This window comes from Actinia tenebrosa, unplaced genomic scaffold (genome assembly GCF_029948245.1).
Source record: "Actinia tenebrosa isolate PJP-AT-01 unplaced genomic scaffold, QUT_ActTen_1.0 PGA_scaffold6__47_contigs__length_16458017, whole genome shotgun sequence".
Lineage (NCBI taxonomy): Eukaryota > Metazoa > Cnidaria > Anthozoa > Actiniaria > Actiniidae > Actinia > Actinia tenebrosa.
Genome location: NW_028292583.1, coordinates 6,163,184 through 6,181,797, shown reverse-complemented (window position 1 = coordinate 6,181,797; position 18,614 = coordinate 6,163,184). Strand labels below are relative to the sequence as shown.

Below are 18,614 nucleotides of genomic sequence, written 5' to 3'. Positions count from 1 at the left end.
CAACTACACCCGCAAAGCATCTTGGTCTTCCATTCAACAATTTTTTTTCTTTAATAAAAAAAATATAAATTGATATAGATTAATAGATTATCAAGAAAACTTTACATATAATGGCCTAATTTTTGTTTGTCATTAAATTACTTAAAATTTATCTAGAAATATTATTTTTTATTTTTTAAAAAAACTTGTGGTCAAGTATCCCATCGTGCATTGCCAGTGGGGTTTTCCAAAATGGCTGCCTACTTGAAGAGAGTAAGTCTTGTTGTTGTTAATATTTTGTCTCTGCGTCTAGCGCAATTGCAAAATCTTCAATGGAAAGCATGGTACTTGTTATAGGAGAAGTATTGCTTATGAGCTAAAGATAGGTTTTAGACCGTTTTTATGAAAAATTGCTATCATTTTGTGATGGTGAAAAGTTGTATAATCTGAGCTGTGCATGTTGTATTTCAGTTATCGATGGCTACCAGTCAAAAAAATCTTTTTTGTATTTAGTTTTAGTATTTTATTCCATAGGGAGAATCACTTATATTTATCTAGTGTCGAAAAGTGACACGGGATTTGAATATTCATGCAGTATTATGCTATATATTTTATTTTCAGTCTACTGGTCTTGTGGGACTTGCTGTTGCAAAAGCTCCAAGGGAGGTCAGTAAAAATCTTTTTTCTCACACCTTTTACACATTTTAAGCGCAACCAGAGAGTGTAAATCTTTTCAGTTTGGGCTTAAGGTTTTCCCATTTCAGACCACATGCCATTCTCTTGAATATTATTCTTTGTTTGATTGTTGTGCATTAAACAGAAAACACATGAATATGAACACAACACAAACAAAGAATCTTATTCCCAAGAGAATAACATGTGGTTTAAAATGGATAAAGATTATGCCTAAGCTAAAAAGTTCTTTTCTTTTCTCTTTTGTTACTTTTATCTTAAATGGGCTTCCTGTGTTATGGTTGCTAATATTTTTCTTGTGTTTTTAGTCTCTGATTGCCCTGTACAACAAGACGTTAGGTGTTCTAAATGACATGCCAAAGGAATCAACATATAGGACTCATACAGAAGGGATTACAAAAGAAAGACTTGGTATAGTAGAAAAGGTGTGTTAACTAACATCAAAGTTTATCTACACCCTGTGCAGCTGAAGAGTTTAAATATTGTTATCAAGTTGATGTGTTATTTATTCCTGCTATAGGAAACTGATATTAGCACACTGGAGAAAAAGCTTGCCGCTGGTCAGGTAGAAGAAGTTATCAAACAGGTAGGTGATTTAAAATGGACATAATATTGAGACCCTTCCCTAGATTCTGGTCTACATGTACATGAAGCTTGGGTACATGCTAAAAAGTAGATAATTGAGCCCAAGCTAGACAACATTGCACAATAGTTAACAAAATATAAAAAAAGCCTTTTCTGTGTTCTGTTCAGTAATGCATTATACATGAAGTAAAGCACTTGAGAAGAGGAAGCATAAGCTTTAGGCATGTGCCGCTTACACTTTTTGAGTGGTTCTATATAAGCCATAAAATAAATGTTTGGTAGATGCTTTTTGTTTCAATGAACAAGGTGCATTATGGTCTAGCTCAGGTACAAACAACACCATATAAGGTATAATGAACAAAAGATGTCTGTACCCAAAATACTTGTAGACCACGACCAGAATGCACCATCTATCTGGATATTATTGAAAACAGAACTATTTTAGCCATCCCTGTTAATTTTATAAGGTGCATGACTTGCCCAATACTTAGCTTTCCACTTCAAAAAACATTATCTACACAGTTATACTTGTCACTAATGTAGAAATAGACTTTATGATAATTGAACAGAAGTAGTTATTTGACAGTAACAGAAGATAAAACATACCATTTCAGGCAGAGGACGAACTCTCGCTTGCAAAGAAAATGATGGAATGGAAAGCATGGGAACCCCTCCAAACCACTCCCCCTGAGGGGCAATGGAAATGGCCCTTTTGAACAGAAGATTTTGATTTTTGTTTGTATATTATTTTATTATGTCAATTATGGTTGTGAGAATAAGAAAGCCCTGTAAAAGAAGCTTTATTGTGTGATTTTCTATAGTATACCTATATTATTTTCTCTTCTCTATTAAAATATATGCATTCATATGTACCATAAAACCTTTTAGCTTTGACATAACATTTTCTCATTTCAGTCCACATATCTCCACAATAAGATTCTTCATTTGAATTGTATCAATATTTACGTGTCTCCTCATGCATAACCATTAAACAAAGAATGACAGTGTGAATGGCAAAACATTATGCCAAAGCTAAAGAGGGTCTATTAATGATTTCAACATAGTGGTTAGAAGGCTTGTTTGTTCCTGTAATACGATTGATGTCTGCACACTAGGAGTTCTCACTGCTAAAAGTGTTATTGACAGACACCAAAAACAAAAACAAAAATTTTTAGATTTTTTTGCCATTTTGAGTTGCCGAAACATGAGCATTAGTCTTAAAAAAACCACACCATATCCAACAAAAGAGACAATAATTGCTTTATTAAGACTAAATAATTGATATAACTACATAAATTACTCTGCAAACATGTCAGGGATTGGCTCAAATAGGACTCGAAAATGTGTTGTAATCCTCTGAATATTAATCCTCTTGATTGCATTACTGGCATGGCTCGGTACGCTCACCTCGGCTTTCTCCTCACCACCGCCCTTGCTATTCTTATTCATGAGCCTACTCTCACAGTTATTATAAATAGGGCAATCGATCAGTGACCTGATTGTCGGACCATCATTCGGACTCTTAGATTTCCTTCCTGCACGACTCTCTTGACCAGCCACTGGTTTGCTTTGAGGGTTTCCATGGCAATGGGTTACATCCACCTTAAGAAGACCCTTGAGATAGTTCCCTACCTTTTGTAGCTGGTCAGCTGGGGGTTGCTCTTGTTGGTTCATGAGTGTGAGACCATGTGGGGATTTTATACCTTGTGATGAATTATTATTATCTAGATAATTATTAGTAGTGGAGTATTTCGAACAGGTTTTGTTCTCTTGCTCATGAACAGGTTTCTGGCATGTGTCTTGATTCTGCCCACGATTAATAGTCCCCTCACTAAATACTCTCTTTGATCCAAATTCTTCGTCCACGTTCAGGAAAATATCAAACCCGTCATCATCGCTGTTGAAAACATACTCAGATGATGTCGTAAGGATTGAAGATCTCTCCGAGCAGCTCTCACTTCCTTGAGCGCCCCTGTTAGGGTTGTCAGCAAAAATTTCGGCCAGTTCTTCACTGCTCTCGTCAAAGCATGGGGCAGTATTACGTTCTAAGACATTTTTGGCAGGCGTCCATCGGGAAGGGTTGGCTGACTGGGAACGTAATTGGGATCTAGGGGTTTGCTCTTTTGCGTGTGATGAGCATTCGTATGATTGAGGTGACGGGGCAGGTGCCCACTGGTCGTACATTCCTTGGTTCATTTCTCTGGCACCAGGGTCAGGATTTCTCTTGTGGGGGTAGAGTAGAGAGTCGGGACGATCGAATCGCCAAGGAACATTATTTGCATGTTGTGGGATACCTGTGTCCTGCTGGGGTTTCTCTCTTTGAAAGTTGTTCTGATGGTAGGGATGGAGAGGTGCACGATTGGGGTTTCCAGGGGGTACATTCAAATGAATATTCTGCATGTGTCGAAGATGTTGGTCCACCAAATGATTGTTATTATTATAAAGCATCTCACTTTGCAGCCCACCTGGTGGCCCTCCTGGGATTGGGCAACCTTGATGAAGCATTTCCCCCCCTGGAAACATCTGTGGCATCATATACTGTGATGATGGATGATGCCCATACGGGCTGGGCGGGACTGAGAGATGGACAGGTGCAGGCGGTGGCTGACATGGAAGATGGTGAGGACCAGTTGGATGTTGGAATTGATTCCTCTGGTTTGTGTTGTTCATTTGGTAAGCAAACGTGGAGCTTTGATGATGGATGGATGTAGTGAAATTCGTAGAGGACTGGGGGGCCTGATGAGTGGGTGGTGGAAAGTGATGGTTGATGTTCCATGAAGGTCCTAGTGGTGGAGGCAAGTTGTTCATACCTTGAGGAGGATGCTGTAGAACACAAACAAAGTAATCATTTCCAAGAGAATGAAATAACGAAATACACATGGTCACCGTATTGGATGATATAACAAGAGACTAATGACGAATCTTTTGTTAAATTGGATTTGATGGACGCTCCTAGTAATGAGCTCCTGATGTGGGAATATGCTGACCCACTAGACCCACTATGAGAGATGGATGCTCCATAACTTCACTTTATTGAGAATAAAATTCTTTTTGCGCAACCATTCAAAGAAAATCTACCTTCGTGGTGGGCGCGAATCCGAGGTCAACATATCTGCGCAACAAGGTTAATTTGTCAGCAACTCTTATCAAGAGCGTAGAAATCTAATATCTGGGAATAAATAGCTAGCCTCTTAGGTCTTGAGAAGTTTTTATTTTATCTAATCTTTTTTTCCTTTATTGACATGCTATAAGGTAGATTCAAACTCGCCATGCGTTATTTGTTATTGCAATGTTATTTGGAAGATGGAACAACTCCACCTCGCCCGCGACCTTTCCTCTAAGCATTATGCCTGCTGACAGATTGCAAGGGATGATAAAGTTTTAGTTCGAGATTACTTGTCGAGCTCGAGAGAGCGTTTTAGCCGGAAGCGTGAAGGCATGCACAAATTCTACGATACTGCGATATCCAGTCAGTTTGCCATACATCGTAGGTCAGTAATACACAATAATGTGTCGTACGTGTCTGCTTGAGTCGAGGGAATGCGGGAAATTTTCCCCCGATACTCAAGAGCAAGAGAAATTTATACTTAATATTCTCTTGTCACGGGTCGACCCTAGCCTCCTTTGCAGCCGCTGTGAGGCGCTTCCGGTTCCCGCCTCACAGCGGCTGCAAAGGAGGCTAGTCGACCCACCATATCCCGTAGGATGAGCTGATAAGGGTGGGGAGAGTTATTCCTCGATACTCACCGGTGTCGGCCTGCCATATCCCGTAGGGTTATACGGTGTCTGGTTAAACTGAGGGTGTAGCGGTAAGTTACTATTGTTGTAATACTGCAAAAAATAGAAACAGGCGGTTACTATTTTTAAGCTTTTGAAGTACCATTCCGCCCTCCCATTTCTCGTATTACACTTCAATCAGATTTATTATTCCGTGATCTGAGCGTCTAACACATGCGCGCTAATATATATTTAAAATTCCATGCAACACATGTTTTCTGCCTACACGGCTACAACCATCTAGTTCCTGTGAAAACTTCATGAAACGAAACAAAACGGAAAAGTCAACGGGACAGTCAAGTGTAGTCGCGCGCTGGATTTTTGCTCGCATAAGAATAGAATAAGTATCAATAACATTGAAGAATGTGAGAGAAATAAGAGACTCTCCAAACTTAGGCCTTTTAAGAACAAACACAAACATTTTTTGGGGCGTGATGTGATATAAACGAGTTTGATGTGCGTGCAAAGAATCACGAACGTCAGCCGCCAACATGGAGGAATTCCCTATGGGTTTCAAGGTGCAAAAAGACTCTTGACCTCAACATTTGACCATTGATAATAACTTTTAATTCCACTTGAAATCATTTTAACATCTAGATTATATTGTTTACTGATATCAGCAAAAATTTTTTTAAAGACTTAACTTTTGCTCTAAAAAGATGCACCCATAGGATTACGAGTAGTTTCGTAGTGCAACGTTCCTCTTTCGCCATATCTAAGAGCCCTATGGGTCGCGGGTCGCCGGTTCGATTCCTGTGGACGCCACGTGTGAGTAGAGTTTGTATTATTCTCTCCCTTGCCAAGAGCATAGTTAATAGAGGGGAATGGTTATGAAACTTATTGTATATATGTCTTTGTTCACTTTTTTCAAGCGTGACCCTGCACAATCCTTCGTTTTATATTGTTGGCAATGGCTGTGAGTGAACAGACCAAAATCTTTCTTTTGGCTGCTAGTTCAAAATACTTAAAGATTTATAAGAGATATTTGAATATTCCTTACAATTATCCCATAGACGAAGTTTATGTTTACTTGTTTTGCAATTTCGGATGAGCATAAATCAAACATTGTGCATGGTCAAGACTGCTTCAACATCAAAAGTGAACTGCAAAGACGTGATAACAATAGGTTTCATAACCATTCCCCTCTATTAACTATGCCAAGAGGGAGAGTTTTTCTTGGCATTGTCTTAGGGTTCTCCAGTGTGAACACAATTAAGGTAAAGTGAAATATAGTTTTCACACCAAGTAATATAGTTTTAGTTAGTCTTATAAGTGATTGAAGATATATGTGAATCCCCGAAAGTCCTGAGTTTTTTGTCTTTTCTTATAACGAAGGACCTTTTAAAGCAATACTTTGCAATTATTTTCACACTAACATTATTTATAGATAATAAATGCAAAATTAATATATTGACAACACTTTGTCGGTCGAAGATCTGAATTGGGCGATGTGAGCCTATGCAGAATTTTCGTGCTCTTACGCGGCTAAATTACGAAAAATCACATTTCTACAACTCAAAGGTCATGCTTCATATTCCATTCTAAAAGAAAACTATCTTGTTCGACTGTGAATTATTACATTTTTACAATAGTTACTCGTATAAGATTTTATATTTTACACTCATCTCCGACCGACAACATTTAGTTTCGAAATAGGTGCAGGCATAGACGTTCAATACATTTTAGGACAGATTAATATAATCTTAAAAACCATATTTAACATTAAAAAATATTTTCCTTATGGACGTCGTATAAATGCCAACTTTGTACTAAGCTTCTAGAATACTATCCAATGTTTTTTTATACTTAGTAACATTAATAAAATCTAGTGCTGTACATCTTAGTTTTTGTAATTTTTTCATTTACATGTGAGTAAAATTTACAGTTCGACACTCCAACCATGAGTACTTCGAGTTTTGTAATCAGGTTACTACTTTTTCAACTTGCTACTGTTTCAAATTCTCTAACATGAAGCAATTAAGTTCAACTACACCGTGCGATCAAAATAAACCTTATTTCCAATCGATTGATTCAAGGGATGCCTTTTTTGCATTTTAAAAAGGTGACAAAAACTCGAAATGTTCCACGGTTAACTCGAGTGTCCTTGTACTGTAAAAACAATATATTTTGACAATAGGTATAGGTAATAGGACTGCATGCTGTCCAATTTGAAAATAATTGGATGAAAAGAACTCCAAGGACTGACAAAATTGGAAGAGGCCGATAGCTAGGCTGAGTCCAATTTGGCAGTCAGAGGAATTTTTTGAATTCCATTATTTCCAAATTGGACACACATGTAGTCCTATATTGCACTGATTAATTATATCATCCTAAACTATACTAGACTGATTCCATAAGTCATAGTTTTCCCTCAAAAGAATGCGAAAATTAACCTTTAATTTGGAAAGGAAAGAGAATGTGAAAATAATACAATAGCTGCTTATATGGGATTATAGAGTGATGATACAATTAACTGTCTGATTCTTCGAACGCTGAATTGTTAGGAATATAAACGCTATAGTACATGTTGTTTGGTGTAGTGAAATAGCTGGTAATATAGATTTATTTACAAGGCCCTATGTACCATGAGGCGCGAGGCGGATAGATAACAGGTAACAGACTTATTTACAGAGAATAAGCTTCGAAAAGGCTTTAGAATAAAACTGCGTCATCAATCCGTAGCAGAGTGGATGAAGCGCACTTGGGAAACACGTCAAAAGAAATGTGTACTTCCTCACGAAAATGAAGTACTTCCATTGTGGAGTGAGAACGCCAAAGTATTCCAGCATAAAAACGACCTGATATGGGAAATAACAGACGATGAAGATTAAAATGATGGCGTAAAACATTTTGAAAAGGTCTGCTTCGAGGTAGTCAATGCTGACTGTTTTTTTGACGGTTTCTTGTGCGGGTTCGTTGGTTGGTTGTGCGGATGGCTGGGCGTTTGGTCGCATATCTTGTAGGCTAATCTCCTCTACCGTTGGTGTAGGATCCACTTCTGTGCGAGAGCTGTTAAGTGTAACTCCCGTGGCTTTGATTTTGAACATCACGATCCCGTAGGCAACAACCATGATGGATGAAGTTAGCACAAAGTTCACAACGCTTTGTACCAACATCAAGATCTTGAAAGCGTGAGATGGAAATGTCTGAATAGTGTCTCCGGGAAAGAGAGTGATGCACCAGAAATGCTCTCCAGATGCTAAGCTTTCTACTTGGACGTTGAACAAAAAATTGGGAAGGGCGAGACCAATTGATAATCCCCAGAGACAAAGCGCTACGCATAAGAAGCCTTTTGGCAATCCCATGAGGGTGATGACTCTGGGAAAAATAAAGACACTACTTCGGTAGACTGCAATGGCTGCAAGGGTGCTGGTCGTTACAGAATTGGCAAGTATCTGGATTGGGCTGATAATCTGACAAAGATACTGGCCAAAAACCCAGGAGTACAGTTCGTCATAAGCAACAAGAAAAGGCAAGCAGATTGTGTTAAGTAACTCTCCTATTGCGAGGTTCATGACAAGGTTGTAAGAGAATGGTACCTGTCTTCGTGGCACGCAAAACACTGTCTTTACAATCAAGCTGTTTCCGAACAACGACGCGATTATAACGCCAGCGAAAACAGCAAGGCGCACCACTCTTGAACTAACAGGTTCTCCCCAGTACGTGATAACAGCAGTCGCGTTTTCTGCCATCGTAAAATATTTCAAGATATCATTCACTGCAAGTTCTTTGAAAATTCCTTGGGTCGAAACACAAAGTATGTCAGTTTTCTATCGACGCAAAGTTCTACGTATGACTAAAGTTTCGTTGTGTTCTCTGAGTTTATAACGGTAGAAAATGTCTTTTTCTTGTCGGGTAAATGCTTGTGGATAGTCCGCCTCTGTCGTTTTCTCTTCTAGCAAGGAATGTTTAGTAAACCAGTTAGTACTCAGGGCTCAGTTTAAAGCATTCTTGCTGAAAATATTTTGGCGGTTTTCCAACTCCGAATCTCAGGACTTCGCAGGGTTGATTTTGGAAATTTGCAGAAAACATTTACTAGATAGACTAAAAAAGTTAAAAAGAATAACAAAATGTTCAGAAATTCCAGCCTCTCAGTCTTAGATGAATTCACGACTAAAAAAATTCTCGTATAGTTAGGAACAGTTTGATTGCAAAGCTCAAGGTTCCATTGTGATTCGTATCTCAAATCTTAAATAAATACTTGAAACCCGACACAAGGTATTCATTACAACAAGAAAAAGAGAAAAAAGAGACTTCAAGTTGAGTACAAAAGAATTTTTTCGCATACTTCGAAACAATGGATTCAAGTCGAAGTTGACCTTGCCTGAGGTGAACTTTCAATTTTTACAAGTTGATCATGAATTGCCAAGGACATGAGAGATACTAAATCAGGCCTTTCTTGAAATAGCATCACGACATAAAGCTACTTAATTTTGACTTACTTTTCTCCGCAACGATCATAGAATCAGTCCTCATTCCCTCCCTATCCCTTTTCTAGCTACTTTCTCCGACATCCTTTGTCTGTCTCCTCCTTCCTCCTCTCTTCCCTTTGATTCTTTCCATTCTATTTCCTTTTCCATCCCTTCGTTTCTTTTTCTTCACATTCGTTTTTCCTTTTTTCACACCTCCTCTTCCCTTCTGACTCAGTTGCCTTCCCCTCTCATTTTCTTCCCATTCTTTCATCTTACTCCACCCCATCCAACTCTTTCCTTCTCATTTCTTGCCATCCACTTGTTTTCTTTTTTCCCCTTTTTATTCTCTCCTCCACCCCTCCCCCCTATGACCATATGCAGTCTGCTTCCTTCACTCCTCTATTCTGTCCCCTTCTCTAGTTTCCTATTCCCTACTCCCCCCCTCCCCCCTATGGCCATGCAGTCTGCTTCCTTCACTTCTCTATTCTGTCCCCTTCTCTTACTCCTCTTCCTTCTCCACCTCAGTGCCATTTTGCGGATGGTGGTCACCGTCAAATTTAGAAATTCGAACCGATCCATTGAATCATACACAGCATTCAAAATCATTGCTTTCCCAATCAGAAAACGGGGGACTTGAAACCATGCTACTCCCAGAATGCAGTAGATTAGACTCACACGTCACACGTCGAAAATTGGATACATTTTTCGGAGGTTAACGTTTGTTCGTAGATAAAAATCGCTGGCATTGTCAAGTAACAAAAGTAATGAAGTGATTTATCGTACTTTTTAACCTTTAAGAGATTTTAAACAATGGTACTATTTAACCTTTAAAGGCCTTTAAACAATTCAATCCTCGAAAGAAAAGGTCTTTAATCTACAAGTCGTAAGATGTGGGTCTCATCAAATTTCATTGGAATTATAATGCCAATGCAAAAGGAATATTTGCAGTAGTTTTCTGACCGTCATTAGACGATGCGCAAGTCAGTAAAAGTTGTAGTGTTGAGGGATTGGACTATTTTAAATTTGTCGTCGGAGTCTGTGTTAGTAAAGAAAATAAATTCATCGCAAGTTTGAAATGATTGTGATGTGATCATACGCGCAGCTTGATAGGAAAGCAGGTTGGAGACATCGGAAGATCGCCACACTAGGCAGGCAGAATGAAGGTCAGCCAGGAAGGCAGGAAGGCCGGCAGGCAGGCAGGCAAGTAGACAGCAGAAAATGGGCCATGCGTTCAGTGTCATGAATGAAATATATAAAGATATATGTCTGATGTGTTGACAAAGCAGGAAAAAATGAGGGTGAAAACCTGAGATATGGTAAAACAACTCGAAAGATTCCAGGCAGAATAGATGGAAATCCGGACAAAACAAGCGTTTGAAAAATCGATAACAATTTATTCACTAACCGGGTCGTAATGTCCATCCGGTGGGCCCATTTGGTTAGGGAACATTTTATCACATCAATGGCACTTTGCGTACGGAACTGTGTAAATTCTGAGAGAGAAAATAAATAAATTTATTTTGCAACAAATTATACAAGTTTGGATCAAATTAGACGTCAAAAACGAAAAACATGTTTCGTTGCAAAATCATTTTTGTGTGCAGTTTACTTACTTTTGAACGACTCCTTAGTTTTGGTGAACTCAATTCTTAGTTTTATAATTTTGCAATTTCTTTACATTTCTTATAAACTAATTTGCTCATGTACGTTTAACGGTTTTGGTCGACGTCGTCATCTTTCTGAACATTTGATTGCGTATTGTTATGTAAGCGCGCGCCTAATTCTCACTGCGCGCGCTTTTTTCCCCTATAGAGTAATAGTCTGTACAATGCTCTTGGGTGATAAACAAGGGAAAACTAAAAAAGAGTTAACCTATTTTATCTAAATGAATTTCTTTTCGTAGACCAAATCAAAAACCGTTGCTAGCTACAATCGTGAACATGAGATGGATTTATTTAATCATTGATGGAAGGATGATAGAATCAGAATTACGCGCGCTCTAAAAAGTACTCTCACCTTACAATTTTTCTTGGGAGGCCTGTACAGAAGAATGGAATATTTCTTACCCATGATCGGCGACGTTTCGAATTGGAATTGTAACTTTAGCACTCTTTATCTTGAGCGCGGTCGATAAAAAAGACGTCCTTGGTACCATGATCAACTAGATCTTTTTCCAAATCCTAGTTCAACGTGAGTGTGTGAGCTGTTTGTCTCGATGTCTGAGAGCGTGCGCAACGATCTCAAATCATGGTCGTCGATCTGGTTGTGAAACGTTTTCGCATGCGTAGTAAATTCGTAATTCTAGCTGTAGACTTTTGATTACATAATTGTGTTTATATATATTAGCTAACATTTAGTCACGTTTTATAAGTAGGAAACATGTGATACCGACTTGCAGCACGTACACAGTGCGTTGCTAAATGCCTTTACATTGAAATAATTTCCCATAGCTAGGAATGATTATCGTATGAGAGGAAAACATACGGTGCTTATGCAAGAACCCCCGGGGGGGATACTACCACCCCAACTTGGGTAGGGGTGTGCCGCCAGGACCTCAAAACCCTGACCCTATCCCAGACCTACAATTTTGATTTTACATACCCTACCCCGGACTAAGAGTTGTACCTCTTATCAGACTATCCCAGACTAAACCTGGTTAGTCAATAGATTGCAATCAATTTTTACCAACGTTTTTATTGTTTTTGTGCCGTCAGAAAGCGTAGTCTATTCGCCAGACAAAACGACCCAATCGTTAACCCTATCCCAGACTAAAACGACCATGATCGTAACCCTATCCCAGACAAAAATGATACCCTAACCCAGACAAAATGTCAAAAAATGATACCCTACCCCAGACCCAAAAGCCGAAAACCATACCCTATAGGACGGCACATACCCGTATAGCAAATATACCCCCGGGCAAGAACTACTCTATACAGTGTCGTCAGTAGCCTCTCTCGAAAACCCTACCACAGGAAGACCAAAATATACCCTTTTGACCTGAATCCCTTGAATCACGAGTGAATTGAGATACCTTTGTAAACTCAATCGTCGCCAGGGAACTCCCATGCACGACAAGAAAAATGCTTCCCCCTGAAGCCCTCATATAGGAATTCCTGTACCCAAAGCAGCCGCTACATCAGAATTCATCAGAAATATGGAAGGGGCAGGGGTAAGTGCATGGGAGAAGAGAGTGAGAAGGTAGCACATACCTTTAGCTTCCTGTGGCTCGGATGGAAGGGGACAGGGATAAGTGCATGGGAGGAGGGAGGAAGGGAGGCAGGGAGGCAGGGAGGGAGGGAGGGAGGGAGGGAGGGGAGACAAACCCTAAGCTTCCTGCAGCTCCGAATATTTTGTTACAAATAGCCATACATTCTATGAAATGGGGGTAGAGGGGTACGTAATTGCATGGAGAGGGAGGGAGGGAGGGACAGAGGTAGGAAGGAGATAAATCCTTAAGGCTTCCTGTTGTTCCAAAGAGGGTTAGAAACGTGTTTGTGATTTTTTCTGGCAATTTAGATTGATTTAGTATCAAAATTATTTATAATTTATCATTGTAATGAGGTCAAATATAGTTAAATAAAAAAGGTCTTAAATACTTGTTATAAATAGCCATAGATCTCGCTGTTTATGACTCAGAGATTAGTTTCTGCTCACAGCATGCTTTAGAGGCACAATGGTGATTCTCACAAGGTCACAGTCATAACTACATGGTTTTCAAGCCTAAGTCGCTTGCATTTTAAATTTAGATCTTATTTACGTCAATTCGTAACCATGGAATTCGGTCAGGAAAAAAAAACAAAGGAGGGGAGGGGTGGGGTTGGACTTAAAGGAAATGACGTCATAGGCTGTTTCCCAACAAACTAGAGATTTTGAAAATAATATATACGATTGGACAAAAGCAGCATGACGTCACAGGATTTGTTTCCAATTCCAATTCACAAATAATTTTGAAATTATCAAAATAAATCCTTACAATTATATTACAAGCCAAGCTAAATTAAAATTGCGTTAAATACCTACAAACACAATTTTCTGGCCAATCACAAGGGGAGAAGAAAGCACAAAGCCCAAAGTGCGAAGGTTGAAAATTACAGCTTTCCCGGAAGCTACCGCGCCCAACTTGCTAAGCTGTAGCGAAAGGGGGCGTAGTTACCGAGGTTTTCTGCTTTGCTTTCATGGGCCGGATGCACTTCTTAATATCAAGATGGCTTAGGGAGTGACGAAAGAGTCAATGGCCATCCTCTATATTAAACTTATTGAAGCCAGAATTCATTCTACTTTTGGCTGTACATTAATTAGTTCCCCAGAAAAAAAAGCAATAAAATGAAATTAAAATTTTGCCCCGACAAACGAAACAGCGTTGATTATAATCCATATGGTTTCTCTTTAGAAAGTTATTTTTGGGCAGAAAACGTGAATTTTTTGAGCTCATAAGAAATCAGTGAATTCACTCAAAGGTTTTAAGAGATGACATTTGCTTAGCCCTCTAAAAAGGACCATTTGCAAAACAATTCAAATTTTGCAGTAAAATAAACAGTTTGGGATACGTTCCGTCGTGTTACCCCATGTGACGTCACCAGGCGGGTCAAATCCAACCAATCACAGCACGCCATCCTGGAGCCTTTGGTTTCTCATTCCTAAACATAAAACTTCACACATTAGTGTTTGTTTCTATTTATTTTATTATTCTGATCGAGAAAGAATTTATCTTCCAAAGAAGGGAATTATTGTATCGATCGACCTTATGTAGATCTGGTGACGATTCGATGTTGTTGGAGGAGAATTGACGAGTGAGTTTTTTTGGATCTCAAAGGTGGAGTTTCTCTTTCAACATGGAGACTCCTTTAGACGTCCTTTCTCGAGCTGCTTCGCTGATGAATCCAAAACAAAGAGCTGGTGAGTTACGATTACTTGTTATTTATGCTATCCCGCCTACTCGTGAGGAATTCCATCAATCTAAACGTCTCTGAAACCTTCCGATGAACTTCGCTGAACCGCATGCTCGATTCGACATTCTGAAAGAAATTTCGTCCTAGTTGCATTATTGCTGGAAATGTCAGTGTAAAACATCTTTCACTCGGCTTCCGATCGACTTTACTGTAACATCATAAAGTGTACATCATCTAGATTCGATTGCAGATAAATTTCTCCGTATCAAATGGCCGTGAAAAAAATACAAAGCCAATCATGGTTACTAAGCAATCGGATCAATGGCACGAACATGAAATCATCAGAGCTGAGCTATGTTAGGAATTCTGCACATATTTTCTCGATATGACAACACGGTATTCATAAAATGTACATACCACGCATCGCTCAAAGACATCGTCTTCTAAAGGGAACAACACCGCATAAACGATCGTAAAGAGAGATTTCTTGTACACGCCTTGAAGCTGAAAGAATTCTTAAATTTACGTAAGTTTAATTCAGGCTACTTTGATTGAGCTTTTCTGGCTATAAACTTCGCCAAAAGTGAAATTATCAGAGCGTTTATGCGTTTCGCACGTTGTTTGGATGCCTCCGACATTTTTTAGCTCTGACAAAATGCTTTACTTCAGACTTTTCTAATCGATAAAGTAAGTCATTTTTGATCGCTTTAGTATTGTGAAAAAACCGCTTCACAATGCCAAAGCCTCGTAAGTTGATTCCACTTTCGCATTCACAGTATTTTTTACAAGATCAAAGACATTCTTCGGAGTTTATATTTAATCCACACGATCGCAGCGATCAACGTAGTTTAGTGATGCTATCTCGCCTGCTTTTGTTATCCCAGACTAGAATTTTTTACATTTTTACGATACATATCTTTTTTACTGTTTACGGTATTGAAATTGTCTTCGAAGTCTCGGAGAATCCATTTCGAATCATCCAGATTTTCGAAGTTCGATCTCGCATGAAAATCACATTCTATAATTAAACTTATTAGTTCATAATTTAACTCTTGTTTTACAGTAAAGCCTTTTTATTTTACTTATATACTTTTTTCTAGAGTGGCTAATGTATAATCTTTTTCCTTTGCTTTTCAGATCCAGATTCAAAGTTCATTTGTATTGACGATCAATCAGAAGTTGAATTGTCTGAAAATCCTCGAAAACGAAATTATCTTAATCTAAAGAATCCTGTCAAAACTGCCTGCACTCAAACGTAAGTACACAAACTTACTGTTTTTACTATATACTAGGTGATAAGAAAATTCCTTTGCTGTACTAATGTATATATTTAGGTTAAAATCCGCTACATTAAAATCTAAGCCCTAAATTAAGGGGAAAAAAATCATATTTACTATTTTATTTACTTTGTTAATAACACGTACATAGTGAGCTTTAGATGAATGTTTTAAATTTTTGTTATATTAGCTGTTTTAGTTTTCTTTGTCATACTTTTTTCTGTCATTGTTGGAGTTTTTGCTTTGATAAATGATGATGAATAATTAATTTATGATAGTTCCAATTTATAAGGCTATTAGGTGCATAATGCACAATTAAACAGCAAAAAATAACTTTGAGTTTCTTTTAAAAATTAAAATGAATAATGTTATTTGTTAAGCGTTCTCAAAATGCTTGACCTAAACATTTTCAGTAGTATAGCCCTTGAGCTAGTAATGCTGAGAAGTTTCTAGCCAATAGAGAACTCTTAGTGGCATAAACTAGTACAAATTATCTACTGGACCATTGGCCTGTCGTCTAAATGTGCAGAAACTCCATCCTCGGCTTGGAAGGGAACTGAGAAATGGAGTATTCTATAATTGACTTTTTGGACTGTAGTGTACCATAAGGATTGAGGCTTTCAAAATGAATTAGTGAGAGACAGTGAGAGAAAGAAATGATAACCTAACCTCTGAAATATCTCCTCATCCCCCCACAAAAAAAGAACTCACTTCCCAGATGTACTGATTTTTGTTATCTGTATTCTTATTTTCTTATTTAGATCGCCTTTAAGTCCCTTACCAAAGACACGAATCGAATCAGGTCCACCACCTCTTATTTCACTAACAAATAAAGAACGAATGGATTCAACACAAGTTTCAGTCTCTCGGCCATCAGTGATCACATCGACCAAGGTCATTCAACAGCCTGTCAATTACATGGAACAGCAAGTATTCCGAACACAAAGAATGTCTACCACTGCTGGACTTCATCGGAGAGAAATTGTCGAAACCAGTATGGTTGATCCTTTTGTTGAAGAACACTTTCGGCGCAGCCTTGGCAGTGATTACAAGCATGTCAGCCCTAACGCAAAGACTGTTGCTGGCTCTGTGGATGATCATTTTGCAAAAGCTTTAGGAGACACCTGGGCTCAAATTAACGGAGGAAACACTACATCAGCAACGACAAAACCTAACACAGTACATTCCTTGGTTTCACCAGCAACCTAACTTAATATGGAGTGACTTCAGGCCAAAATGCTTGCAATTTTTAATAAGACAAATTCACACTCCTGTAACCACAGAAAGAAGAGTTATTTGTGGTGGAGCATTTGGATTAACTTCCATGGTATTCAACGACATTCATTCTTTGTCTACTCTATTCTACTTAAAATATACTTATGCAGCAAGAGGATCATTATTCTTCAAAAATTATTTTCTGAAAATGAATGTTGAATGTAGAAAATTTATGAGTAATCCAGTACCACACGCAGCTGGATTTTCATTGCTCCCTAAGTACAGTACTGCTTTTGTAAGGTTAGGTGTAGTGCTATTGTTTGGATGACTAATCTATTGTTTTTTAATCCAATCATGCAACTCGTTCCGAGCGGTACGGGTACGGGCTCGCTCAAATCTATAGACAAAAGTGCCATTCAGTTTTATTTGCTTTTTAAAAGTGCAAGAGTTTCTTAAAAAGGCAGGAAAAAAACATACAAAACGAAATGAATTGTTTGAAAAGAAACCTTTCAGTCTGTTTTTTTTTACTGAAAAACTCTTAATTCATTTGAGATATTTGAATACTGTTACATCTACTTAAATGATTGGTAGGACACAGTTATTCAAAAGTCAAAATTTAATAGCAATGTTTAGTCAATCTTTATGTACTACAGTGTGTCTGCACTTGGGTATGTGACTTTATTTAAGTGCAGATAGTCAGAACCAGGCTGCTATAAATTTTGGGCTGTTACGCCAAAAGCATCAGCAGCACAAGAAGGGGTACGCATTGTGATAAAAATTTCCAAATATTCAAATTATTGGGTTGTTTTGTTTGATTGATTGTTTTATTATTGAAGTTTGTAGTTTTGGCATAACATGTGCATAGTCATTTTAATCATTGTGTCAAGGTAACTATTAATGTATCAGATTTGTTGTTTATCTTGTTGTTGGGGCTTACAAGCTTTTTGTAGCTATTTCTCTTGCCCTAACTTCTCTTTACTTGGCGTGAGCCATCCATGCAGCTCCTTTAAGCCAATCAAGCGAGAGGGAAGTACATAAAAAATACATGCAAAGCTGATATTCAAGATTCAACTCACCACAATACTCCTTTTTACAGTTCCGTTCAGTGACCACGAATAATAGTTCCTAGCCGAGGCTGGAGTTGCCGAGCATGTAAAACTATAGTTTTTATAATGCATGGCAACTTCAATCTTGGCTTGGAACTATTATTCACTGAACAGAACTAAAAAATTGAGTATTGTACTATTTTATAAAAAAAATAGCTTTTTTGCTTTAAACATTTTTGAAATTCAGTTTGATCCTAAAATTTATATCTCTTAAATCATGTTATAATGTACATTTCTTTGTAATTATTAAGCATTCATAGATTTTATTAGAGAAAATAGATGGTTATTTGTAGTTTCTATGCAAAATTTAAGGAAGGCTTCAGTTTAATTGAAGTTTTTTTAGTCTTGTAAAATGTAAATGATTTTTTATTCTAATTGATAACTCATTTAATTTAAATCTGAGCAGATTTTATTGCTTGTTACTATTTATTATATATTGCATTATTGTAAATAGAGATTGGAATTACGCATAAATAAAGTTCTGAAAAATGCTTGTTGAAGTTGTAGTGGAATTTGAAAATCACAATACCAGGTCTCATTCTGTCTTGATGGCTAGCGGCAGACTTAGGGAGGGAGGGGTGGGGTGACCTTAAATTTTCAATAGACCCTTTCACCTTTGGCACAATGCTTTGCTTGTCACGCAAAATCTCGGAAGTGGGCTATTAAAAAGGGGTGGGA

General features: G+C 38.1%; 4 protein-coding genes across 5 annotated transcripts; 2 read left to right on the top strand and 2 right to left on the bottom strand.

Moving 5' to 3' along the window:
- The first annotated feature begins 198 nt into the window (after positions 1-198).
- LOC116286644 (NADH dehydrogenase [ubiquinone] 1 alpha subcomplex subunit 5) lies at positions 199-2,054 on the top strand. The gene is made up of 5 exons (XM_031693197.2): positions 199-252; positions 601-645; positions 981-1,097; positions 1,193-1,258; positions 1,872-2,054. The coding sequence occupies exons 1-5, from the start codon at positions 232-234 to the stop codon at positions 1,971-1,973; spliced, it is 351 nt and encodes a 116-aa protein (XP_031549057.2). The 5' UTR covers positions 199-231; the 3' UTR covers positions 1,974-2,054.
- Positions 2,055-2,499: 445 nt separating this feature from the next.
- On the bottom strand, positions 2,500-11,690 carry LOC116286642 (uncharacterized). 2 transcript variants are annotated; one of them, XM_031693195.2, is made up of 4 exons: positions 11,463-11,690; positions 10,852-10,939; positions 5,005-5,088; positions 2,500-4,080 (listed from the first exon to the last, which is right to left on the bottom strand). In XM_031693195.2, exons 2-4 carry the CDS (start codon positions 10,894-10,896, stop codon positions 2,554-2,556), a joined length of 1,656 nt encoding a protein of 551 aa, XP_031549055.2. In that variant the 5' UTR covers positions 10,897-10,939; positions 11,463-11,690; the 3' UTR covers positions 2,500-2,553. The 2 variants fall into 2 exon arrangements, with proteins under 2 accessions (XP_031549055.2, XP_031549054.2); XM_031693194.2 differs by having other exon boundaries at positions 11,513-11,690.
- Positions 5,579-9,140, bottom strand: LOC116286643 (G protein-coupled receptor 54-like). Its single transcript, XM_031693196.2, has one exon. The coding sequence runs from the start codon at positions 8,724-8,726 to the stop codon at positions 7,656-7,658; it is 1,071 nt and encodes a 356-aa protein (XP_031549056.2). The 5' UTR covers positions 8,727-9,140; the 3' UTR covers positions 5,579-7,655.
- A 2,394-nt stretch (positions 11,691-14,084) lies between the features above and the next one.
- LOC116286670 (uncharacterized) lies at positions 14,085-18,427 on the top strand. The gene is made up of 3 exons (XM_031693236.2): positions 14,085-14,345; positions 15,476-15,593; positions 16,377-18,427. Exons 1-3 carry the CDS (start codon positions 14,282-14,284, stop codon positions 16,822-16,824), a joined length of 630 nt encoding a protein of 209 aa, XP_031549096.2. The 5' UTR covers positions 14,085-14,281; the 3' UTR covers positions 16,825-18,427.
- The last annotated feature ends 187 nt before the right edge of the window (positions 18,428-18,614 follow it).

Coding starts and splice junctions, on each gene's coding strand:
- LOC116286644 (XM_031693197.2), top strand. CDS start 232: ATGGCTGCCTACTTGAAGAGA. Junction 253..600: donor TGGCTGCCTACTTGAAGAGA/GTAAGTCTTGTT, acceptor TTTTATTTTCAG/TCTACTGGTCTTGTGGGACT. Junction 1,259..1,871: donor TAGAAGAAGTTATCAAACAG/GTAGGTGATTTA, acceptor ATACCATTTCAG/GCAGAGGACGAACTCTCGCT.
- LOC116286643 (XM_031693196.2), bottom strand. CDS start 8,726: ATGGCAGAAAACGCGACTGCTGTTATCACGTACTGGGGAGAACCTGTT.
- LOC116286642 (XM_031693195.2), bottom strand. CDS start 10,896: ATGTTCCCTAACCAAATGGGCCCACCGGATGGACATTACGACCCG. Junction 5,089..10,851: donor CGGATGGACATTACGACCCG/GTTAGTGAATAA, acceptor TATTTTTTGCAG/TATTACAACAATAGTAACTT. Junction 4,081..5,004: donor GATATGGCAGGCCGACACCG/GTGAGTATCGAG, acceptor TGTGTTCTACAG/CATCCTCCTCAAGGTATGAA.
- LOC116286670 (XM_031693236.2), top strand. CDS start 14,282: ATGGAGACTCCTTTAGACGTCCTTTCTCGAGCTGCTTCGCTGATGAAT. Junction 14,346..15,475: donor GAATCCAAAACAAAGAGCTG/GTGAGTTACGAT, acceptor TTTGCTTTTCAG/ATCCAGATTCAAAGTTCATT. Junction 15,594..16,376: donor AAAACTGCCTGCACTCAAAC/GTAAGTACACAA, acceptor TTTCTTATTTAG/ATCGCCTTTAAGTCCCTTAC.